The sequence below is a fragment of the Spermophilus citellus genome, assembly GCF_964194105.1.
Source record: "Spermophilus citellus genome assembly, chromosome: 15".
Lineage (NCBI taxonomy): Eukaryota > Metazoa > Chordata > Mammalia > Rodentia > Sciuridae > Spermophilus > Spermophilus citellus.
In genome coordinates this window covers 20,082,300-20,108,175 of record NC_138195.1, presented here as the reverse complement: position 1 = coordinate 20,108,175, position 25,876 = coordinate 20,082,300, and the positions used below count along the sequence as shown (strand labels likewise).

At 44.4% G+C, this 25,876-nt stretch overlaps 1 protein-coding gene across 2 annotated transcripts in view; it reads right to left on the bottom strand.

Moving 5' to 3' along the window:
• The window catches only part of WDFY4 (WDFY family member 4), a 250,451-nt gene that overhangs the window by 17,198 nt on the left and 207,377 nt on the right, over window positions 1-25,876 (bottom strand). For both annotated transcript variants that reach the window (XM_081267492.1, XM_081267493.1), the window contains exons 47-53: window positions 21,519-21,561; window positions 20,456-20,575; window positions 18,443-18,560; window positions 17,410-17,519; window positions 6,880-7,033; window positions 5,048-5,139; window positions 1,055-1,267 (exon numbers count right to left, since the gene is read on the bottom strand). In XM_081267492.1, the coding sequence (XP_081123618.1) occupies window positions 1,055-1,267; window positions 5,048-5,139; window positions 6,880-7,033; window positions 17,410-17,519; window positions 18,443-18,560; window positions 20,456-20,575; window positions 21,519-21,561 (850 nt within the window). The remainder of the gene's footprint in view (window positions 1-1,054; window positions 1,268-5,047; window positions 5,140-6,879; window positions 7,034-17,409; window positions 17,520-18,442; window positions 18,561-20,455; window positions 20,576-21,518; window positions 21,562-25,876) is intronic.

Sequence of the window (25,876 nt, the reverse complement as noted above, 5' to 3'; positions counted from 1 at the left end):
CTGTCATGTTCCCCATACCTGGGAGCTGAGCAAATACATATAAGCCATAAAGGGACAGGTGGAAAAGATATTGTTAGTTTTGCACAAGCTGCAAGAGGAGCTCAGCCAGCCCTCGTGGTTCATGCAGGGAAGGCTATTGAGCAGGATGTCCTGAATTGGCTGGGTTTGGGCACTCATTTCCCAGGATAGTTGCTGACTATCCAGGTGATGTCCCCAGCCTGTGGGGCCAGGGCTCTGACCAGAGATGAAACAAAACATCACACAGAACCAGTTTGTGGATCAATAGGGATGAGGTCAGTTAAATAAGCACTTTTCTTGCCTGTGTTTCATAAATAGGTCAATATAAATAAACGACCTCACGTTGCTGAGCAGATGTCCCAGTGGGAAATGGAGCCAACAGAGCCAAAGGCCCAGGTGAGGACCCTGAAGTTCACCAGGCCCCGGCAGGTGGAAGGTAGATGTTTTTAGGACAGTGGCAATATCACCTATGCTTTGTACCTACCTACCCACATGATGTATCTACTCAGGTCTCTACGTCTATTTTTTAGTAATGGTACAATCCAATACAAGTGAGTTATTTATTCTCTCTGAGCCTCAGTTTCCTGATCCATAATAAAACACTTTCTATATACAGAGCTTATGAGAGGATACAATGATATAATCACACAATTAACAGTTGTTAAGTGCTGGTCACATTTCATACACTTTCTTGTACTTGATGTCTTAACTCATCAGAAATAATTATCCTGAAGGGTAGATATTGATAAAAAAAAGAAGTATAATGAATCAATCATACTGTCTGTCACTAGCATCACAGAAAGATGTAACCTTCACCCATTATCATTAACAATGTCATCATCTTCATCTACATCAGAAGGAAACCGAGGGGTAAGCCCTGATATTGAATGCACAGAAAGATGACTAGGGACCATTTTTTTCCCTCTAGTCCTCTCCCTTGCTCCTACCACAGGAGAGAATGTGCTCACTCTCTCTCCCAAGCCCACATGGTGCATACTCTTTTGAGAAAGCAAAACAAATATATAATCTGCAGTACCTGTTTGGGAACCTGTCCAAAGTTGCTGACAAAGCCCAGGATGGTACTCTTGATCAGAGGGTCACTGATGCTGCTGAGGTCCACTCTGTCTCCATAGAAGTAGGGGTGGAAGGTATTAATTGCCTCCACTGCAGCTGGTCCCTGCTGCTTGTATCCAAAAATGAGATCTATCCAATGATGGAGGTTGGCACTGACAAAGTCACTTTCCAGAGCCTGGAATCAAAACCCAGAAAATGTGAAAACCCAGCCCTCTCATGGACTCATGCACCCTCTGCACAGATGGGAAGATACATGTGCTTCAGGATGCTTATTCTGCATGGGAGAGATGACTGGTGTCTCCCAGCCTTAATGAGTGGAGAGCAGGCAGATGAGCCAACCACCCCAGGGAAGCTGGTTCCTGCTTCCAGTTCATGGCAAATCAGATCTGACTGTTTCCGTCATCCCAGTCATCCACTTCAGATGATAACCATGCCATTCAGAACATCCATGTGGTATAGGTCTGCAAGTGACATCTACTTGGAAGAGACCAGGCAGAATGATGTTCTGAGGTCCTGCTGAGATCTAAATACAGAAAGTTGATTCTGACGAGGGATCATCAAGAGGTTGAGACCAAGTGTAGTGATTTGGAGAACATGCTCTCGAGTGGACTGAAGTGAGCATTGCCACTCACACATTTCTGAACATCTCTGTTCCTCAGTTTCTTCATCTGTAGGATGGACAGCAATTGTACTTTCTTCCAAGGTTAATGTGAGGATTAAATTGTCTCTGTGTTTGGAGCAAAGTGAGCTCCATGTGGTGAGGTGATTACACTGAGCACCTGCGAGGTGACAGGCAACGGCTTGGATTTATCTGTATTGTCTCTTCCCATTAAGAGACCACCTCTTGCTGGTAGGGATAATTTCAGCAGTTCTTGGGCATGGTAATGTGTATGTCTGTGTGTGTGTGTGTGTGTGTGTGTGTGTGTGTGTGCATATGTGCGTGTGCGTGCGTGTGTGTGTGTGTGTGTGTGTGTGTGTGTGTGGTATTAGAGATTGGATCCAGGGGCACTTTACCACTGATCTGTATCTGTAGTCTTTTATCAAATTTTATTTTGAAATAGGGTCTCACTAAATTTCAGAGGTCTCACTAAATTGTTGAGGCTGGCTTTGAATATGCATTCCTCTTATCTTAGCCTCCCGAGTCACTTGGATTATAGGCAAATGCTACTGCACCCAGCCCATGTATATAGTTTTTGATTTTGCTATCCAAACTTCAACTTTCATGCCTCAGACCCACTCCCCTCCAGGGGATATTCAGTTTCACTGAGAAGATCTCACTTCATACAAATACTGAGAAGTCATTGACATCTGGTTGAGGGGACCTTACTAAATCATCCCTGAGAGGGAAATAATAGAATCTACCCTTTTCGTGCAGGTAGGCCCCCAAGAATGCAAGTTTTCTTCATGGGGCATTTCTGTCCAGCCTTGGGCATGAAGGTGATAAAGATTGTCCTACTTATGTACCCAAGGGGCAAGTGTGACGACCTGAGGACCATCCTGTCCATATGCAGCCTCACTGTCCCCATCTGGGAGGACAGGAGATGGTTCAGACTCAGCCATGGAGTTTAAAGCCTCTAAGTGGGAGCTAAACCTCATCCTGCTCGGGTACACAGCTCCCACTGGAAGCTAGCAACATCTAACTATAACTAAGTAATGTTTAACAGTCCAAGTAATTCAGCACAGCAGCCAAGCATACTGGATCCTTCATGGGTGCAGCCTTGATGGATGGTGCTAGCTCAGATTAGGAAACCCAGGTTGGTAATATTTCTTAGAAGTTGCTACCTATAAGCAAGAGGATATGTGCCCAGCATTTGGATGTCCCAGTCCACTGGAGAGTTGACACCTTTCTGCTGAGTGCAGTCCTTTGGGGCTGCAGCCCTGGAACTCAAAGATTTTCATCTCATTTCCTTGGTCCTCTTGGGAGCACATGCATCCCTCCACCTGGGCCTAGGGAAGCTGGGGCACTTGTACCAGATTAATTTCTCTGAGGTATTTGATCAAGTGGCTTTGAATTCCAGAAGCTCACACTTGAGTGATGCCATATGATCCTTGATGAAAGGCATGGTACTCCTAGACCTGGAGCCCACCTCGGGGCCTTCTGTAAATGTTTGCACTAAAGCACTTGCTGGGACTGCAACAGAATGACTGTGTACCTGAGGGAATGGCACCAGCCTTGGCCCTTTTCCTGCCACTTCATAACCAACACATTTTCATATCCTCAAGCTCTTCCGGACCATTCCTCCACTTCCTTTCCTTAACCCATCAGGTCCCCGTCAGTAAGTGGACACTTGCTAAACACATCCCATAAGTTTGGAAGCCAGGAGTTGGGGCTGGTGTTTTCCTCAATCCCCATAGCCATGTCAAGACCCTGTTCCTCTGCCTTCTTGTTAAAAAAGAAAGAAAGAAATCTGTCCTCTGTGCTTTCTGAGATTCATTTCTACCCCCTCCTCAGCCTCACTGCTGCCATCTACCCACTTGTCTGCTCTTCTCATTCACTGAAAATGTCACTCCTGGCTATACCATCGCTTCTTCTCCAAGATCTGTCATCACCCTCAGGGACTGTAATCTCTGGCCTCTCTGACCCTTAAGCTCTCCCCTCCAATGATTTTTGCTTCTACTCCACCCAAAGTCACACAGTCATGATGCTCCTTGTTATAGTTCAATCCATAGGTTCAGTTGTTAAAAGCTTGGCCCTGGACTGGCACTATAGAGAAGTGGCTAAACCTTTAGAAGATAGGGCCTAGAGGAAGGAAGCTAGATCATGGGGAGTGGGTCCCTGAAGGAGATATTGGAACCCAAGCCCCATTTTTTTCTTTCCCTTTTTATCATTTCTCTATTTAGAATGATGTTGGCCTTGACTTTGATGTATATGTCTTATACAATGTTGATGTATGTTCCTTCTATCCCTAGGTTTTTGTTATTGTTGTTTTTGGTGTTTTTAGCATGCATGGAGGTTGTATTCTTTGAAATGTTTTTTTAATTTATTCAGATAATCCTGTGCTTCTTTTCTTTAAGTCTATTTATTTGATGAATTACATTTATTAATTTCTGTGTGTTGAATCAACTATACATTCCTAGGGAAAAATGCACTTGATCATGAATTTGAAAACAATCAAAACAACCACAGAACACTTATCAAAACATATAGATAAGCAGATTTGATCCATCATTCTCTTCCCACCATGATATTTTGCCTCATCACAGGCCCCAAAACAAGAGAGGCCAACCAATCATGGACTGAAACCTCTGAAACTGTGAGGCAAAATAAGTCCTTCCTCCTTTTAAGTTGATGACCTCAGGCATTTGTCATAGCAATGGAAACCTGTTTAACACAGCCCTTAACCCATGTCACTATCCATAACTGCTCCATCTTCAAAGCACCCATTCCAACCTTCCCACTAGTGGAAGCCACGTCTTCACCTTGCTGGTCATTATTAACTACTTCCTAAGGCTATTCTTCCCCCTTATCAAACCTCCATTCCTCTTGAGCCTTTACTTCTTACAGTTAGTCGTCCCTCTTCTGTCATCAGCTGTATCTTAATCTAGCTTTGATTTTCTAGGAAATAGGTCAAGCCCTCCCCAGTCCTGGAAGAGTTTTTTGGTCAGAGGGAGCTCCTTGGACTCTCCAAACTTTCTCTTAGGTGTACTGGGCAGCATGACCCAGGGAGTAGCCCTGCTTTTAGGGTGGGCTAAAGTCACTGACATCTTCCTGGACATGCAAACTCTCTCCTGTAGTGATGTCCTCAAAAAACAGGCATAAGGGCAAAGCCCAATGGGGCTCTCAGAACAGCCCAGAAACCAGGCCATCTCCTGACACCCCAGGGTATAGACCTTACCCATTCTGTAACACAAAAGGCTCAGGGCTTGTTCCCTCTTCTGGGACAGGAGGCTTGTATGAAGGTCCGGGGGATGCTGAGGAACACATCAGAAAACCAGAGGCTCTGGTGTAACTCACCTGTCTGTGCAGGCTGATGAATTTCCGAGGGTCCCCATCTGCCCAGGGAGGAAGTTGCACGTCCCCCAGTGTTGTCCCGTCCTGCATGCAGCCTGAGTGGGATGCAAAACAATAGGGGTTGGGATAAACAGGAGCCCTCACTGGGCTCAGACCTAGAATTGCCTTGATGTGTTGATTGGAGTGTGAGCTTTGTCCTATGCAGCCCACACTGCTTCCGGCATCCTCTCCCTGGAATGTCCCCAGTCCTCATGTGCTTGGTCTCTCCATCTTCTTCTCCTCCACAAGGTCCTCCTTATTCCCTAGGCAGCACTAGTGCTGGACTCCCAAGTCATATGGAATGATCTCAGTGTCACCATTGTGGGTCGAGCTTCCTCCCCACTACACTAGGCCTTTTCATCTGGGCGTCTGAATAACAGGGAGAACTTATTTACCCAGCTTAAGTAAAACCAATACAAGTCGGCATACTGTACGCACCCAAGTCCAGGCCAGGCACCATGGGAGGCTTTGGGAACACATTTTCTTACTGAATCTTCACTCTAACTTGATAATTCATGCATTTTCCCTCCATTTTTAAATGGAGAACACAAGGTTTTTGGAGATTCCACAGAGAATAAGAAGAGCCTAGCTTCCATCTCAAGTCTCCCCTACCCATTAGCTGTACAACCTTGAGCAAGTTGCTTAATATCTTAGGATTCAGTTTTCCCACCTGTTAAACTGAAGGTGATGACAGGAGTTATCTCACAGAGCTGGCATGAGGATCATAAGATAAAATAAACATAATAGTACTTAGAACAATACCAGACCTGTGACGGAGGTTCAATAGATGTTAACTGTGATCTTGCTGGAACTCTCCAGAGCCTTCATGGCACAACTAGAATAATTGTTTTGCTATCTCAAGTTTGCAGGGCTATGCCTGGCCTGGCCCTTCTCATCAGTCAGTCTTAGCCCACTTGTCTCCTCCTTAGGCAGGTCCTTCCTTGGTCACTTGCTCTAAGTGGCCCTCTGAGTCATGTTCTCTGCCCTGGTTCTGACCACACATACCCTCAGCAAGTTGTCCCAACTTGGCACCATATACATTTGCAATGGAGGCTCCCAAGTTATATGCAATCTCCAAGGGACCTACTCCTGAATTTTTTGTTCCTCCTCTAGAGTAGAAAGAAGGCCTAGCTCATTCTGGGCTGCAGGAACAAAGAAAAGCTGTAACTTAGAAGTTTGCCCATTTGCAAGACTGGCAGAAATGGAGCTGGTGAAGAGCTCAAGGTCACAGTGCAGCAGGACAGTGCTAGATTGAGGCTACTAGCAAGAGTTCCTGCTCTCTTGCTGCTGCCTTGCTGCCAATTAGAGCCTGGAGCTCTTAGAGAAAAGGTCATGGCTGGGCAGGGTCCCAGGAAACCAGGGGCCCAGTGTCCTTTCTCAGCAACCTCCTTTGAACATGGATGCTGTCACCCAGCAGAGGCCTCATATCCCTTGCATTGGTCTTAGTGAGGGGCCTGTTTGTTAAGGTGAGTTAAAAATATTCATATGAAATGAGTTGCCGGGGCTGGGGATGTGGCTCAAGCGGTAGCGCGCTTGCCTGGCATGCGTGCGGCCCGGGTTCGATCCTCAGCACCACATACATACAAAGATGTTGTGTCTGCCGAGAACTAAAAAAAAAAAATAAATATTAAAAAAATATTTTTTTTTCTCTCTCTCTCTCTTTAAAAAGAAAAAAAAAAAGAAATTAGTTGCCACCCAGGAGCTGCAGGAAAGAGACTATACTCCCCAGAACCTCTGCTCCCCACCCCAACTAGTCCTCACTCAGATACCCAGGCCTTGCCCAGACCTCTACTCACCAAACTCCACTGCATTGCAGTTGGTTAGGAACTCAGGAAGATAGAAGAACTCTGGAGTCAGCTCCCTGACGTCACTCATGTTCTCCCTGGAGGCAGACTCCCATGCACTCTTCATGCTGTGGAACATTCTATCTGCCACATCAAAGCTTCCACCCTGCATGAAAAGGAGCCAACATGATCAACCACATGTGCTTGAGTCCTCAGGCTGGCCACACTCTGCATGCACAGGCCTCCTTCCATCCATGCTGCCTCAGGAGCACAGTTTCCACCACTGGGACTTTTCACTCATTCTACCCACACAGGCACATGCATCAGCCCATGCTTGTGTGCCATGATTTCTTCACACATCTGTCCATTCAGTCACTCTCTGGAACCTTATGCCTTCGAGGGAGGACCCACAATCCATGGGGTTTAAGGGATCCTGCTTTACCAGCAATTGAACTTCAGATCAGAGATCAGAGATTAGAAAATCATGGTCAACTCTCTTACCATTCCCCAAGGTTGCTGAGGGCCACTCTGAATCAAGCACCTAACTTGAGGAAGTAGAGATAAGAATGCCTTTCACTCTGCTCTTGAGAGGCCCACACTGGAGTATCACAGGCAGGAAAGAGAGAGTCAACTACAGGACAAAGAGGTGGGTCAGCTATTCTGCATGGTAGGTCAGCAGAGGTTTTTTGGAGAATCTCAGCCAGAGGTGATTCTGGAAGCCTGGTGATGGGGAAGCCAGCTGACTTCTATGCAGAGGTCAAGGCCTTGATAAGAAAGAGAGATGGGAGGTCAGAGACTTGATAGGTCAGGGCTCTGGTGACATCTAATACCATGCACAAGGCATTCTGGAATGGGGTGTGAATGTAGGAGGGGACCTTGCTCAGTGGACTAGGCCTTGACAAGAAACAATCGGCTTGAAGAAGTAGAGCTGGAGCTGTCAGAGGATGGGAGGCTGGCACATGAGGACAGAATGTCTGCACAGCTGCCAAGGCCAGCCTGCGTTCCAAGGCTCATGGCAGGTGCCCTTTTGCAGCCTGAGTTTGGCAATTAGGGATGAACCTGGTAAGACTTGAGACACAATTCTTTCTTTGGATGCTCTAGATCTCTTACCTGAATTGTCAAATTTCTTCATTTCAATTGTCAAACTGACCACCCTATTCATCAGATGGTCTTAGGGGTCAGAAGAAGGCAGAGAACAGTCTTAGATCAGGTCCTGATTGGAAAGATGAAGAAGCTGGGGACAGACAGACTTCAGGAAAGAGTTTCTGAAACTGAGCCTTGGGTCTACTTGAGTTTAGACATATCCAACAATATCTACCTCCCTGAAATTCTGTGGTCCACTTGTCTTTATCAAGACTAGGCCTTTTTTGAAGAAAATATTTGTTTTCCTTTTGCCAAGTTCTGCAGGACACACATGAGACCATAAGAGTAAAGAGTAGAGCATTGTCCCTGTCATCTCCCTTCACTTTAGAGAGGGCTAAAGATTTCCATCAGCATTTACCTAAGGCAGCTTTGGGCAGCTGCAGCCATGAATGAAGGGTAAGAAAGGAGAAAGGCATGTCTGTTCTGTTAGATACTCTGTGAACATATACATGATTTCTCTTAATCCTCACAGCAGGTACATTGGAAAGGAATTGCTATTTCCATTTTGAAGACGTGGGAAACTGATGCTTCTCAAAGCATACTGATTTTCTCCTAAGGCCTTCAAAGCAGTAAATAGAAGAGTTGGGGTCAAACCCATAGATGCGACTTCAAATGGCATGCTTTGCCTCATGTCATTTTTTTTAAGTTAAGTTCCTAATTCTGTTACAAACTTGAACTACTACCTATGGGCCAAAGTGAGACTTAGCTCTTTCTGTAAGGGAAGAACCTGGTACACACCCAAAGAAGGCCTTATGTGGGCACCCTGGTGAACATGGACTGGCTGGTCAGTTTTCCCAGATAGAGTTGTGGATTCAGAGGAATCCATGGGTCTTTTTTTGCACACAGGCAGGAATCGCAAGATATCCAGTTACCCAAGGGGTCTCAACCAAACACAGTAGTAGCTGGACAGCTTAAAGATGTAGTTTTTCCCTGTGGTCACTTTGCTCTTGGTTGAAATTAGAGGCTGGCATCCACCATCAAATTTAAATTGAAATGGAAATAAAATGGGAGGAATCTAAGTAAATCTGCACCTAACGAGTCACTCATTGAAATGCATTAGGAGCTCTGTGTATTTAATCTGCAGCCTGAGCCTTACATCTGTGGGAGATTGATGCCTTCTCCTCAGCCCATTTTTCCTTTTGCAGCTTTTATGAGCACTGATGGTAATCTCCTGAGAAACAATATGATTTGGTAATAAAAAGATTACCTGTATTAAATAAAAATAATATATACATAGGAAATATTGTTAGTGCTACAAATCTGGTTAAAGATATTACCACAAAGAAAAATGTTATTTTTTTCACAGCTGTCTAATGCATTTTAGCAAAAGTAATATCTTTAAAACTTAAGCCTGTATTATTTATAAAGGAAGCAATAACTGATTTTCCTATTTCCTATATTAATAAATGTATTTGCATACATTTGTTTCAAAATTAATGGGTTTTCTCACTTCTGCAATACAAAAGAAAACACCAAATTCCCTAGAAGAAAAAGTAGAGTTGCTTTGTTACTTGTATTGTAAGTCTGTGGGTTGACATAAACTCTGGTAGTTACTGGAAGTAAGTCCCAGGATGTGATTCTCAGGGAAGGAAGGGAGGAGAAAAGCTGAAGAAAATAAAAAGGAGAAAGGGCAAGAAGAGGAGATGCAGAGAGACACACAATTCAAGTTTACAAAGTTCCTACAAAGGGAAATTCCAAAACCAAATGAAATAAAACAACAAAATTAAGTCTAGAGATCAGAAGGAAACAAAATGATCAGAAAGAATTCGTGAACCAAAATCTGCTCCTGCATCTATTCTACAGGCATTCCAGAATGTCAAGAATAATGACTCCTGGAGGTATCCAAACAAGCTAAAAATAAAATTTAAAAAACCCAGCAAGGTCATGACTGTCAACAAAGGAGCAACTTCTTATTGGCAGAATATTTTCACATGTAACATTTGATCCAATGCAGCCAGGTCAAGGCCAGAGAGCTCTGAGTCAAAAAGTTATGGTCTTTGGCATCTAGCCAAGTCATCACTCACCTGTCAAGATACCAGAAATATTTTTGAACATTTTAGGGCTCAGAAATAATATAATCCTAGGCAACTTTTGTCAACAAAATACTTTAAGAGGTACTCAATCTTGCTAAGAGATGAAACAAAATTAAGAGTAAAATACTGGGGAAAAGAAGCAGCTGATACCAAGGATGATGCTGAATGTTGATGTGGGTTCAGATTTTTAAAAATGTCCATGATCTTGGTGGACTGGTTATAACTACATGGTATAACTGGATATACTCCAAAACAGAATACTTAAAGATAAAGGCAAAACGTCTTTCCTGTCAATTGACAGTGCCAACGTGCCTGGGCAGGCACTTCAATTGCTACATCCTTAGACCCCTCTCCACTTGTGTAGGGAAAGTATGTCAGGGAAACCACACTTAATTTTTTGACCCACATTCATAGGAATCAGAAACCGCATGTGCTCAAGGACCCTTGAATGCACAGATATTTTAATGATTATACAAGATAGTCCAGTCTTCCTTCCAGGTAGGAATGACTCAAATCAACCCATTCACATCTAGATAATGGACTGGCTGTATGAACAGGTTGAAAACCTATTCTCACTGTATATATTCCCAGTAATTTAAAAATATCCCATGCAAACAATTTATTTACAAGATATCAGTTGATCTAAGCTACTGTTTGTCCATCAAAGAGGCAGCATGCTACACATAGAATGCTTTGGCTCTGGAACTCAGCAGATGACATGGAATTTCAATGCCCTCTTATTTGCAGAATGAACATGAATTAGTTCCTTAATCTCTTTAATTGCCTATTTCCTCCTCTGCAAACCTTAGATGATTGTTGTATATGTAAAAGCAATAATGTGTGTATGTGCACAAGCATGTGTGTAAATATGAGTGTGCATGTACATGTGTGTATATCTGAATGTGTGTATGTGTGTTTGTGTATGTGTGTGTGTGTGTGTGTGTGTACATTATGTGGGGCTCTAGGCACAAAGAAAGGGTTGTCAAATGAATCAAGCCCTACATCCTTTTCCCTGTATAGACTAGGAACTGCGGAGCAATCCCAGGTTTGGGCCCCAATCTCAGTGCGAGTGGGAAAGGCAACCAGAGACTCTTAAGAAGAAGAAAAATAAAAAGGAGATCAATATTGGAGCATGAGGGGAAGGGAGAGAGGCACGGTTTCTCTTGCCAAGGACAAGGCAGGAGGGTAGGAAAGGCTAAAGGGCCTTAGGATGGAAGTGGCAAATAAAGAAGGCATTGTCAGGACCATTCTGAGGCACCAGCACCACCAATGAAGACAGGGGCAATGTGAGAGGACAAGACAGACCAGAACATGCCATTCCATGGATTTTTGTTTGAAATTCCAGGCCCTAACATCCTACTGGCAAGCTAAAAGCCATAGGTCCCACATGATGTTTGGGAAGTGCTGGCACTTATCCAGCTGCTTAATCAAACTTGCTCTTGATTGAGGATGGGCTGATTCCAGAGTAGCCATTGGTTCTCCTTCTGGTAGGACATAGCTCTTTCCTGAACAAGTAGAACCCACAAAGTCAAGTGGAAACATCACTGCCAACTATGACCAGGAGAGCAGGTGTATATGGAGCACTCAGAAGCAACCAGATGTCTTGTCCTCACCTCCCACTCAGTGAGGGGTGATTTAAAGGATGAGGACACTGAGGCTCAGTTATGTTATACCACCTGTAGGAAAGTTCTAGAGCTGGGAGTTTATTCCAGTTCTGTCAGATTCTATCACACATTCTTCACTGAGTTTGTGTGATCATAATTACACCTTGTTAAAGGACTCCTGTCAAGTCACTGTTTGGGTTCTTTTGGATCCCAAGACCTGGCATTGCCTCCGAGCATAGCTGAAGGCTTCTGGGTCCAGCAGACCTGGCTACAGTGGGGTGGGCTAGCCCTATGCAAAGTGCTGACTGAGTCCCAGAGGCTGGTACTTCCCTATGAGGCAGGTGCCAGACTATGGGCAGTATGTGAAAAGGCCAGGAAGGGTTCTCAGGTGTGGGCACTGACATAGGTCCCTGGTTTCCTCATGTCACCTTGACCCAGGCGCTGGCCACTAAGGTCTGGCACCCACTGGGAGCTCCCAAGTTAATCACCAAGATGAGCCAAGTGCTTTCCTAAGGTTCCTGGTTCCCCCTGCAGTTAGCATCTGTCTAGCACAAAACCCAGCCTTCTCGCCTCAGGTGGTTCAGAAAACCCTTCCCCACTGCTGGTAACAGCTGACTTCACACGGGCTGTGACTTAATTAGCACAGCACTTTATTTCTGTTTCTTATTAAATGCAGCAGCAGCAGCCACTGCTGGCACTGTGTCCTTGCTGGGCGCTGGCTGCTTTGCCAGGCTCCACCCAGACTGAGAGCAACTGGAGCTTTTAATGGGGGAGAAACAGGTGTCATGGCTGCGTCCCCAGCAGGGACAGGGTCTCCTGGTGACTTAACTTTCTAGAGGCTCACAGTCTCTAGCTCTAGGCAGTTAAGACTCATGAGAACTACAGCATACTGGGGCTGCTATTAGGGGTGTCAGCCCCCAGCCCTGGCAGATAGTAGCTCATACCTCCAGGCAGTGGGGACAACAGAGCATACAGCTGCTGACTGCCTGCATATGCCACCTGTGCAAATCACAAAGTGTATATACATATATATAAAACGTATACATATGCTAACATATAAAGCTTTGTAAGCATATGTATGAATGTATATTCTTTTTGCCTTCTATATCCATGAGTTCCATTCATAGTTTCAACCAATGATGGATAAAAATTTTTTAAAATAAAATTGCATCTGTCCTGGACATGTACAGACTATTTTTCTAGTCCTTATTCCCTGAACAGTGCAGTTAAACAACTACTTCTATACCACTTACATTGCATTAGGTACCATAAGTAATCTAGAGATGATTTAAATTCTATGAGAGAATATGCATAGGTTCTATGCAAATGCTATGCATTTTAGAGAAAGGACTTCAGCATCCATGGATTTTGGTATCTGTGGGGATCCTGGAACCAATCCCTCATGGATAAGTTGGAGTGATTGCATCATATATTCTGGATTATAAGACTCTATCATGGAAATGATAAGTTTGGGGCATAAAAACAAACAACAGAGGATATGAATTTATTCTAAGATGAACCCAAACTTAATGGGATTTGAAGGTAAGGGGAATAAGACACCCCTTACATTCAGGAACCAATAGACTGCACTGCATTCTTGGGCTATGTGTAGGAGCTGTCCATGGCTTTCTGCACAGCATGTTGCAAACTGGCAGAGTGTCCAAGGAACTCTGTGCCTGTCAGGAGCCCAGAGGCCACACTGGGTGTACAACACATAACAGCAAAAGTGGGCTGATGCTGCATGTCAGTCTGCACTGGGTACATGGGGTAGAGGGATGTCACACATGCAGCTGGCACACTGCATGCAGATGATTGCCTGCATGTCACACTGTGTGTATCTCTGTGTGACATCACCTGAGGGACTCTGCCCTGTTAAACATGACCTTGGAAATGGTGTGTCTCTTCCTCCTGAACACATCTCCCCTGGGAAACCTCTCTAGACCCCATTTTGCTTTCACAATGATTGCTTTAGGCTCAGTGTCCCCAGGGCTGGAATTTATCACATCTGCATTCCCATTCCCTGAGGAAACTCAGTCAGCAACACAACCTCCCAGAAACTGAGGAAATCAAGACTCGTCATAATGCTGTCTCCCAGCCTCTTGTGGGTCCCCTGAGATAATGATACGTGGAAGGTACAACAATGTTCCTGATGGCATTCTTCATGATAGTCAAAAGGGAGAAGCCACCCAAATGTCCACTGACAGATAAACGGATACACCAAGTGTGGTAGATATACATGATGGAATGTTATCCAGGCTTAGAGGATTCTGGCACATGCTGCGACATGGATCCATCTTGAGGACATTTGCTAAGCACAAGAAGCCAGTCACAAAAGAATAAATACTGTATGATTTCACTTATATGACAGAATAGTCAAATTCATAGACAGAAAGTAGAGTAAGGGTTGCCAGGAGAGGGATGTTTGGAGAGTTAGTGTTTAATGGGTACAGTTTTAGCTCAAGCAGATTAAAAAGTTCTGGATATGGATTGTGGTGAGAGTTGGTGATGCACCACTGAGGTCCACATTTGAAAATGTAAGGGTACATGTTATGTTCTATATTTAACCACAAAAAGAAAGTAAGGAAACAATGTAAATAGTACATGTAGAGTACTTGGCACCATCCAGGAACACAGGAAGTACTTAAGGAAGTACTTTCTTAACAGCTCATGCTATTAAGAAAGGGCCTTCAGAGGCAGCATCTCACCCATTTCCTTTATTTGCAAATAAGGAACCAGTACCAGAGAAAGACCTCTGCTCGAAGTCAAACAGCAAAGCAGAGCTCAGTAGGTCCTGAGTCCCCTGGGCCCAGAGCCCCAGCCAGTAGTGCACATGTCTCAACTCTGGCTGATTCATACTAGCAGGTGAGAGGCAGAATTTGCTTAGTGCAGGATGGTAAAGGGTGCACTGTCTGATGCTGACACTCATATGCACAATAGCTCTGGTCTCCAGTAGCTGCAGAAAGCCTCCCGCCTTCTCACGCTTCCTTACTGCACAGTCCATGTTACACACAGGTTGACAGTCAGCTCTTGAGGCTACTGAGCCTGTGGGAAGCCCTTTCCTGTCACTGCATGGGGGCAAAGCAAAGGTGTTTTGAGAAGAAACAGGCCTGCCCCCCTAGGAGGTGAGTGGGCCGGAGGGAAGAGCCTGACTTCAGAATAATGCTAGAACATTCCTAAAGAGGTCCACTGATACCCAGGACTCCCAAAGGAAATTTGGGCACATTTCCATAGTCTGTGTACCTATTCCTTTAAAAAGAGCTAAAACTCGTCATTTGTTCTAAGGAAAAAAGCAGAAGATGCCTGGTTCTTCTTTTGGTTCCAAGGGCTTAGAGCAGTTATGACCCACTAAAAGAGTCCTTCAAAGGTAGGAAGGTGAGATAGATCCAGAGGCACACCTGGAGAGCCCAGATGATCTCAACTTGGATGGGCTAGTTGGCCAAAGACAGGCTTGAGCCAAAAAAGTACCTCAAGTCATATCAGACTTCAACACAGGGTTCCAAAGGGCTCACACTAACACCACTGCACTGGTACCATCTAAAAGCTTATGAAGTTGGCTCTGACCATCTCACACTGATTTAGATCCTCTCAAACTAGTTTGGCCTCATCACCAATGGATTAAACTAACTAAAATAAGCTCACAATAGTGATTAGCTTGAAAGTGGCCATTACCCAAATGTCCTCCTGGGTTCACAGCACCTGTTCAGTCTGGCTCTTGCTACACTGAAATACTTCAATGAAGTCCAGACTGCCTTAAATTAGCTTAAACCAGAGGAGACCAGCTTGAAAAAGTTCAGGCCTACTCAGATTAGATCTGGCTGATTGCAGAGGGAAGAAGGGAACTCGCAGTGATTGATCACCTGAGCTAGGGGCTTTCCCCACAATTTCTCATTTAATCTTCTCAACAGCCCAGTGAGATGTGCATAATTAACCCTCATTTCCAGACGTAAAATACTTGCAGAAGGTTTTGTATCTATTAAGTAGCAGAGCTGGGATATAAATCTCACATCCCAAACTGTCTCAATTTCACTCCATCTTTTCCCTTTGTGAAAAGACCCTTAGCAACAGGTAGAGCTGGGACTTCCGGCTTTGATGCATCCAAACAAAGGGGCATGGGGAAACTTTGAAAGCATTCAGCACACTGAAACATTTAAAATCCCTGGATGGAAAGCAGTAACGGAATCCATCACTATCATCGTCAACAGTGATCATCATTTCTTGAGGATTAATGAGCAACATCTGGATGGGATTCCTGGCATGGGGTACAGCTCTGGGACCATTCATTCTCCAAACCAAACTTACTTAAAATGCTTGTTGCCTGAGAAAGGCTCAGGGGAAGCACACTTATTATTTTTGAGCGAATTTCCAGGGAAAGGGGGTTATACAATGTCTAGACGAGCTACGCCGTCAAAGAAGCCTGTGCCAAGAAACAGAAGATAGCAGGGTTTTGCTCTTTGTTGGAGAAAATGCCTTGACCTTGCCCTACCCATTCCTTCCCAGAGTATAGGAGCTACCTTTAGTGCTGACCCAGGGTGGCCTATTACCTCTTAGAGTCAATGTCCTCTGAGGGACTACAATGAGTGATCTTGCTGGTGAGGTCAGACCTAAATCAGAATTTGTAGACCTAAACTCGCAGTTCCTGGGGCACTCATGCTTCTCTGAGATGTGGCTTAGGTGTCAGTCATCTGTGTATGAACAGAGGCCTGCAGCCCGTGTGGCTCATGCTTTCCTCTCCATGGGACCTTGGTGAGCCCCAGATCAGGTCAGCCATAAACTTGACCCTGTGTTGTATTCCTGCTGCAGCCAGGCTGAGTGTTTCCTACATTCACAAGCTGTGTCTCCGGGGTAACAGCTTCCTAGCATGCAGAATCCCATTGATGGAGAGGCGAAAGGAAGAGAGGAGACATGCTTCTTGGCACCCTTACAAGTCCCATAAGGGACTCTCCCTTAGAAATCCCATAGGTCTTGGACACTACTACCCACTTGGTAATCAGACTGGCTTACCTCCAGCTTCCTTAAGTTACTAGGTAAAACACAGGAGGCCCAGTTAAATTTAAATTCCAGATAAACAACAGATAATTTTTTAATATAAATCACTGTTCATCTAAAAAGCAGTCTCTGTGAAATCCAAATTTAACAAGACATCCTGTGTTTTTATTTGCGATACCTGGCAACTTGAAGCTGGCACTGTGGTTTGTTAGTTTATGGGTGGGTAAGTTGGTTAGTTTCCTTTTCTGGGTTAGTTGGTGGTTTTGATTTTCAAATATTTTGTTTGTTCTTTGGAACATTTCAGCTTGTACTTAGCACAGTTTTATGCATTCTGAGCACTTGAGTCATATTCTTTTCATTGTTCTTTCTTGTGTTTATTTTTCTAATCTTTGATTGCTTGCTTTTTTCGTCTCCAAGCTTCCTGCTTTCCTTTTCTAGTACATCTTATTTATGTTAAGGGTTTTTTAATATCTTTTATTTCTTGATTTTTTTTTAGCTTTTCTTTTTTTTTTAAGACTCTGTTGGGTCAGATGTGCAAGTATCACTGATGAAGAACAGCTTGCCTTGGCTGGAGGGAACAGAATCCAGGAGCCAATGTCAAGTGGGAATCACTGGCTAAAGACTGAATTTTTAGCAGAGGAGTTCCCCTCTTTTCCAAGCCTATAATACAGCTCTGTGTGTGTGTGTGTGCGCGCGCGCGCACACGCGTGCACACATGTGTGCATGCCTGCATACAGGCACACATGTATGCGTAGGGAGAGTGGACAGAAGCTCACCTGCAGAGAGCAGAAAGCCTGGGTGAAGGGTGGCATCCGGACCAGGTAGGAAGCGACGATGATGGCTGAGGAGTAGTGAGTGCAGTAGTGGCACTGGACGGTCATGTCTCCTGCAATAAAAGGACATGCCTGAATGCTGCTTCCCTACTTGTGTTGGTACAGGTAGCAGACACGCAGGCTACCCTGTGCTTGAGAACAGAATTTTTAAAAAATACATTCCTTAAGTTTAGGAAATGAGTAGATTTAAATAAAAACATCAGGCAATAAAAGTCCGGTTGACTTAGAAATGTGGCAAAAATTATAAAGGTGATGTACAAATGGACAAAGTTTGGGAACTGTGTTCAAGAGCCAATCAAATATAAGCACTGCAATTTTGAGGCTGTTGTTTTAAACTCTCTGAGTTTAGCTCACCACTCTTTGGAATGGACCACTGTGTACATGAACATACATTGGCATGAACCTCACATAGAGAAAGGGCTGAATGGATATTAGTTCTTCCACCTTTGCCTGCTCTTGGGTATGGAATTACTAGCTGTTAGCATGATATTGCTCCATTCGGCATGTACATTAGAATCACCCAGGCTGTGTGACACCACAAAAATTATTTAAATGAGAATTTTTAGAGGTGAGATCTGGACTTCAGTTTTGTGTGTGTGTGTGTGTGTGTGTGTGTGTGTGTGTGTGTGTTAGTTGCTGTCAATTGAACCCAGGGCTGCTCTACCATGGAGTTGCATCCTCAGCCCTTTTTATTTTTTCTTTTGGCACAGGGTCTCACTAAGTTGCTGAGGCTGGCCTCTTCTTCATCCTCCCAAGTTGCTGGGATTACAGGCATGCACCACCGCACCTGGAAGACTTTTTTAAAAAGCTCTTCCAGGTGATTCTTCCATGTAGCCAAGGTGCTAACCACTGAATTAGAGAATTCTCTATTCAAATGCAATAATTTGCAAGCTAGGCAATCACACTAGTCATCATCATTTCAAGGCATTCAAATAAACAAAATCGCACAAAAAAAATCAAGCTGGAATTTACCCACCTTCAGTCTTTTCAACTTCTTTAAACCTCTGGATAAATTTCAGCTTTCTTTCCTTGGTCTGAGCCCCCATGGGTTTTGAAAGATCCCGGAAAGTCTTGGGATTTGTCAAGTTCAACACCTAGAAGGCAGATGTACAGTTGGAGTTAACTCCCTCAACCCTCTTGTGCCCCAAGAGCCACGCTCTTTAGTTTTATGGTCCCCTTTATTGGTTTATTGTCATCTGGTCTGACCCTCCTCTGGTGATTAGCTGGCAAACTAGGGTTTTATAGCCCTGAAGCCAGTGATCCACAAAGACTTAATAGGGAAGAGATGAGAAATAAGAGGAGGGGAAGATTGAGTTCATACTGAACCTGTTCCAAGTTGACCCAAATCAGAACATGACCACCTATTACCAAAAAGAGACTTTCAAAAAGAATTCCTACTGTCTATAAGCAATTTGGCTTCTGCCCTCATGGAGTAATTTACTCAAGTAGTTCAGGGTCCCTGCTTAGAATCAAACTGATTTCATAGGAAGCTAGAAGCCATCTGTTTGGGGGGAGGAAATGAGAGGAACACTTTCATTTTTCTAAGGCCCACTCCCTCTGGGCAACAAAAACAGGTAATGCTTGCTTCTGCCCATGAACAGTTTCAGGGCTAGGTGTCCTAAGAGACATTTCCTTTTAGCAGAAATGTTCTCTGTGTTAATAGAATGCTGACTCTTCCGGGAGTTTGTGTTTCTTTTCAGGAGGACTTGTTCTTTATAACCCTCTCTTCTCACTAGCAGTGAGTCACTGCAGCTCTACCAGGATTAGGGATGTCACCATCTCAAATGTCTATGAAAGACAGGCCAGGATGGGAGAGGGAAGCAACGTCAACCCACAGTGAGTGATGGAGGAGTCATGTGGAAACCCAAGCCCAGCTTCAGTTGATTTTGCTGGTCAGAATTGATCAAAGTGGCCAGATCTCCTGATTTTTTGAAACATACTGGAAACTCAGATTTTTAGAACAAATTTCTCAATTTTTAGACACTGGTAAGTCATCAAATTTTTAAATATAGGATATGAGTTAAACAGAAAAGATTTATAAAATAACCACCAACTTGCAATGGGTACATTAAAGTTGGGGTTTGTAAGTTTCCTATTTGAAAGATCTTGGCCTCTGATGGTCTATCAGTAGGATAAAAAGTAATACGTGTTTTGTGAGAATATCTTCGCAGCATTCAATGTCTTAAGTGGGAATGAGACCTCACAGAAGACTGAGTCTCCCTCTCTCAAATCCTGAGCTCTGCCATTCAAGCATCCCAGGCAGGACTGGCCAGGCTGGTCTAAACCAATGGCCCACCATCTCCTGTCCATTACACACAGCCCAACACCTGGTGCTCCCATGACCAGAGCCTGGGTGGTCAGGACCCTGTTCCATGGTCTGGCTGCCCTTGCACAGAAATATCTATCACTTTGGTCCAGCTATGCAGTTTTCTCCTCCCCCTTCTCTGCCTGCTGAGGTCCAGAGATGGAGGCCAAATTGATAAGTGGCCAGTGTTGACATCAGCCTCCCCTATGACTACATATCTGAGTCCAGATCCCAGATCCTGAGTGAATCCCAGATGTCATCATCTCAATTATAGAAGTCAAGTAATGGGCAGAGTGGGTCCTTGTCTTTGTCTCTACCCCTCTCCCCCATATGTTGGTTTGGGAAACAAATTCCATGGACCATCTCACCTGTAACTGTAGCATGCCGCCAGTTTTGGTACATGACGGTATTTCAGTAAATGGGCAGCATTTACCTTATTCCATGAGTATAAGCCAGGGGCCCTCTGTGGCTCATGTTAGGCAATGATCATTCCACAAATGAATCTGGGACAGAAACCCAGCTAAAGCCCAAAGGCTATCATAGTGTCAGGAGCACTTAGGCTTTAGGCCCAAATACCCAAGTTCAGGTAACTGAACCTCCCAGTGGAGGTTCTGTGTGCTGACTCTGGCTATTGGAGTAAGGAAACCTCAGAACACCTGTGTAGCATCCATGAGAATGCCTTACCTCTGAGGTGTAGTCAGCAAGGACCCAGGGAAATACTGGATACTGCATGTAGTCATTGTAGGTCCTCCCAGCCAGGGTGTTGAGGTACATGAGGTACTCAAAATTGCTGATGTCCCTTTTCTACCAGAAGAAACAAAGTAAGGATAAACCAAATATGTCTGATATCCTCTGGAGGCCAAAGCCTCTAGCCCTCAGCCTCAGCTGGAGACCCTGGCTCTATTAGTGAGGACAGGCAGCAGGTACCTAGGTAGTTTCCTCCACATCTTGTGCTTCAGCCACCAACTTAACGTGGCACACACTGATTTCAATATGAACTGAAGCAAGTACATTCAGGAAACTATGTTGGCCAGAGAAAGAAAATACTGTTCAGCAATTCTAACCCAAAGACAAATCATTCTTTTGCGTTAACTATCAGATGTGATTCTCAAAAGTTTATTAAAACATTAACACAAATGCTGTGGGTGGACTCTCTGCTGACCCTTATACCATTAGAAAAAATAAGCTGGGGGAATGTGGGGAGCATTTTGTATGCCAGTGACCAACAGTTACTTTCTCATCACTTCATGATCTCCAGGACTGGCTCTCGTGGGATCCTTTCCTCACTGAGAAACCTGGGTTAAAGATCAGCCCATCCAAGCCAGGAGCTATGTGGATCTTCCCCAGAACAAGAAGAAGTGACCCTTGTGTTCACCACCCTTCTCCCAAGTGTGTGCATATGTGTTTATCTTTAGGGAAGGGGAGTGTGCACACAGAGGCACCCACAGTATACATGTCTCTTTCTCTCTCTCTCTCTCTCTCTCTCTCTCTCACACACACACACACACACACACACACACACACACTCACACACACACACACTCTCTCACACACACACTCCCCAAATGCTCAAGAATCACCTTCCATCACCGAACTCTTCTCAGAGAAAGATATGGGACATTTTGGTGAATTAAAGACACAAGCTCCTTTCTTAATTAATCTGCATATTTTCTCTCTTATCACTGGGGCTTGAGTTGTTTTCTCATTTGCATTCCCACAAGATTTCCCTCCAGAGGAGCCACCATACCTGCCACCTCTGCAGCACTGTCCTGTCGAAGCTGGGGTATTTCCTGTGGGATAAAAAATTATGGTGGTCACCAAATATTCCAAGGCATGCACATGAAAGAGGAAAGCGGGGGCTTTCAGCAACTTCAGGGGCCAGGGCATTCAGGAAAGCCTGGGGCTTTCCAAAGCACATGGAAGCTCTCAGGCACGAGGACAGTGAGACCACTGTCCCACCTTGCGGAAGGTTAGATTCTTGTAGTAACTGTCCCTCTCATAAGACTCCAGCACATGCTGCTGCCTTAACTATAGCTTTTGAAGACACTCTCTGGGCTTGCAGAAGAAGGTTCAGGGCCCTTCCTCCCAACCCACACTGGATTTCCCACAGCCACATCTCAGCCTCCCTTGGCCCCTACCCCATCTTTGGACATTGAATATAATATAGCTGTGTGGTTTAAAAAATGCAAACACCATGGAAGACCATGAAATGTAAGATGAATCTCCAAACTACTGCTTCTCCTAAGGAAGTATCCACAGTTAATGGTTTCTGGTATATCATCCCGAAAAGTTTTACCCGAATGCCTGCTTATATGCTTGCATTGTTTTATTTGTAATTGCTCATACCTGGAATCATACCACACCTACAGTTCTCCTTGTTGCCTTACTTGGTCAACAACACTCCTGGAGATCAGCTCATATTGCTCTATTGAGTTTGTTTCTATAGCCACAGGATACCATTGCACAGGATACCATGGCGTGATCATAACTGACTGACCTGCCACCCTGGGGCTGGCTTTGTTCTCTGATGTTTCCATGACCATCTTTGGAAATAAATTTCTGGCACTTTTGTGAGTATACCCATGAGACAGATTTCTCATAAAGAAATATGAGGGTTTTCAATTTTACTATTTAATGCCAAATCATTCTCTTAAAGGCCATACCAATTTATACTTCTACAATAAAGACATACAATTTGAACCAAGGAAATATTATTGTTGGCTGATCTGAAGGAAAGAGTACAAAATTATAGCAAAGTACAACGTTGGGAAGGGCGTGGGGAAGGAGCCCTCACCACTTGAAATGTCCTTTTCATTCAGCAGGGATTTGCAGAATCCAGTTCCTCAGCCTCCACAGTGCTCTTTGTTTCCTTTTCCAACTGTTTCCCCTATTTCTGTCTCCATGAGACACTCCTTCCACTCCCAAGACTGGGTCTCTGCTCAGTATGTTTCACCAAATCAAATCAGATCACACCTCTTTATTCTATCCATTCTCTCTGCCATAGTTCGTATAGATTCCCACAGACCCCATCCCCCTACACACTCCATGCATCATGCCAGGCCTGTCAGGACCCCACCCAGGCCCCAGCCTATACAAGCCTGGATGCCCAAGTGCTCCCAGAAGACCACAGCTCTTCATCTTGCCATTCCAGCTCCACCATCATATCATCTGTCTTGAGTTGCCCATCTGTCTGCATTCAATTCTGTTCTTGGCAGATTTTCCGTAATCAGAAAGTAACTTCAGGGCTGGAATTTCCCTCTTCCTCCCCAACAGAAAAAACATCTATTTGATCCTTTTCTTTTTCCAGGAAAGCAATAACCAGAATAACAAATAGAAGAAATAATATAGTCCAATTTAGGGTGCTAGTTGCAAAGCGGGGGGTGACATGTCAGAATCTAGGAAATGAGAACAGCCTATTCTCCCTTTAAGAAAAGATTCTAGAATTTTACCTGTGGTCATTTGTGATGTTGCCATCAGGTGGAATGCTGTGTGGAATAAAAAGGCATTTCCCATCCAATTTCTCATATCATTGGCTCTGGATTACAAGGAAGAGCCACCATTTCTGGTACCATTTACCATTTGGTGCCAAGACATCTAACCAAATGTGAGTCCTACGTTTTTAAAATTCTTTTTTTTAAAAAAAATTATATTAATCTGAGAAAAACTAAAGAACTCCTGAAATGGTCCATGGGAATATCATAAATATCTGGTAAGTAATGAAAAATATTTCTTTAAGAGGTGGTAAACTGCATTTTCCATCATTATCAGGTACATTTTAGATTAAACAAGATATCAGAGAGGGCTCTTGGCTTTCTAAGCCCCCCTGAGTTTTGAGGGAATCAGCGCAGCAAAGAGTTCTGGATTTGGAGTTAGGAAAACCTGGATCCAAATTGAACCTCTACCAGTTGACTGGTGGACCTTGGACAAGACACCAACCCTCTCTGAGCTGCTGTAATCTCATCCTTCCAGCATGCTGACCACACACAAGTATGATAGTGGGTCTAGAAAAGACTAGTACAGGTTCGGGCACAGAGCTTCCTCAATAGTTGATATTCTGGCAGATTGTTCAAGATTGAGGGATATTCTTTTCTACTCTGGGAGAAAGAAGAATGTGATGGCAAGAATATGGGCCTGTTTCTGGTCAACACCTGCTCAGTTCTGCCAAGACTTTTCTGGGCGATCTTGGAATAACTGCAACCTATGAATCAGATCTTCTGCTTTGTCAACCTGGTAGGCATCATGTGAAAGGCATTTCCAGGGTTTGCTGGGGAGTCTGTTCTGAGTTATAGGACAAGCATCTGGGCCCTTGGGCAACTTGGAGTCAAGTTTAAAAGAACAAAAGAACTCAAAGAAAGCCAGTGAGACTAGGGAGGTTATTCTACCTAGCCTGAGGTGCCAGGCCTGGGTTTCACAGAGGACATCCTGTCAACCCCTCTACCTGCTTCTCATCTCCGGACATCACTGTTCATCCTCTGCTGGACAGTGTCCCAACATGAGAAGACAATCTCCAAATCAGAACTTCATGGTTTCTCGGTAGATAGGTCAGTTCAAATTCTTATTCTGAGGGATGATTTTGACCCATTCAGCTTTGTTGGTGATCATATCTATGACCTTCATGTCTGAGAAGTGCTTAAGAAATAAGCACTGCTGCCAGGTGGCCTTGGGACCTTTCTGACATCCAGCACCATAGTGTTGGTGCCCTTGGTTGGTCTCATGGTTGTGTTTTGACTGCTTCCTTGGAGCAGCTCCACCTAACCAACACCTTCCATGGTCCCTGGAAGCCAGGCTTCTGGAATGGATGGCAGTGAAGAGTGAGCCAAAGGCCCATCCCCCAAACTCTCATCTTCCCTAGTGTAGCTGGAAGCAGCCTATAAGTGGACCTTGAGAGGCAGCAGGTTAGTCTACCACGCGGCCTGCGCAGTGGTTTCATTAATGAGGTTCTGGCATTCAGTTAGTTAGAAGAGATCAAAATAAAACACACAGACAGTACCTTATTTTAATGCTAGGTCCAAGACGGCTCGCCTCTCTCTGTTTCCCTCCTCAAGCCGCTCAGCAGGGCAGCGAGGATTACTCTGGGCTAGCAGGAGAGAGAGAGCGAACACGCCGGGGAGTAGCCTTTTATTTGGGGGGACAAGAGATTCAGGGGAGAATTCCATCCAATGAAGGTTGAGGGGGGTGCTGCCGTTAAGGGCCTGAGGCACTCTGGCTGTGTCGGAGTTATCCCGACCCTTTCCTGATGAGAGAGCCCATCCGTGTGGGGGTGTGCGTAACCACTGACCCTGGAGACCCAATCACGTGTCAGAATGGCTCCCCACAGGTTAGTTCTCAGACCAAATGGCCTTTACCAAAGGACTTGTCTGAGGCTGTACCCTCCCGACCCAGGAGGGATGCTGGGGGTCTCTTCTACTTCTCCCCATTATCTCTGCAACTAGGAATCTAGGTCTAGCCCAACCTGGAAAACATCAGAGGAAGGCCAACAGATAAAACTGGGCTTCTGAGCTAAAATAGACAATTCTCCATGTCCCTCTTCCTCTCCACATATGTTACCTATTTGAAAAACAGTTATGAGGATGTGGTGGAATGGATTAATGAGTGGCGGAGGGACATGATTCCTAAGCTAAGAGGTGTTCAGAAAACAAACCACAATGAGAAGAAATGTCATTCATCTTGTGAAACTGGAAATGCATGTCTGCTAGTGGGTTTGGGCTAGGATGGGGAAACCTAATGAAATTGCCATTATATTCATCTACTATGAGGAAATGGTATACAGACCAGGGAAATTATTAATTGATGCCCACCCAAAGATCCAGCAGAGCAGATACCTGTGAATGACACATTGAGCTGCTCACAGTTCCTGCAAGAAATTTGACCAAGGGCCCTGACTCTGAAGACCAAGCTCTTTTCTTAGAAGGGGGAAAAAAACAAAACACAAAAGAAAGAAAGAAACAAGCAAAACAATAAAAACACACATAAAAAAAATCTTAGTTTTGATTGCATTAAAAATCAGCTACCTGAAAATGACAGTAATTGGCATATATTTGTTGATATTCAGTCAAAAAATGAGCATTAGTAAATTTACCAAATTGTTTTTGCATGATTCTGTAG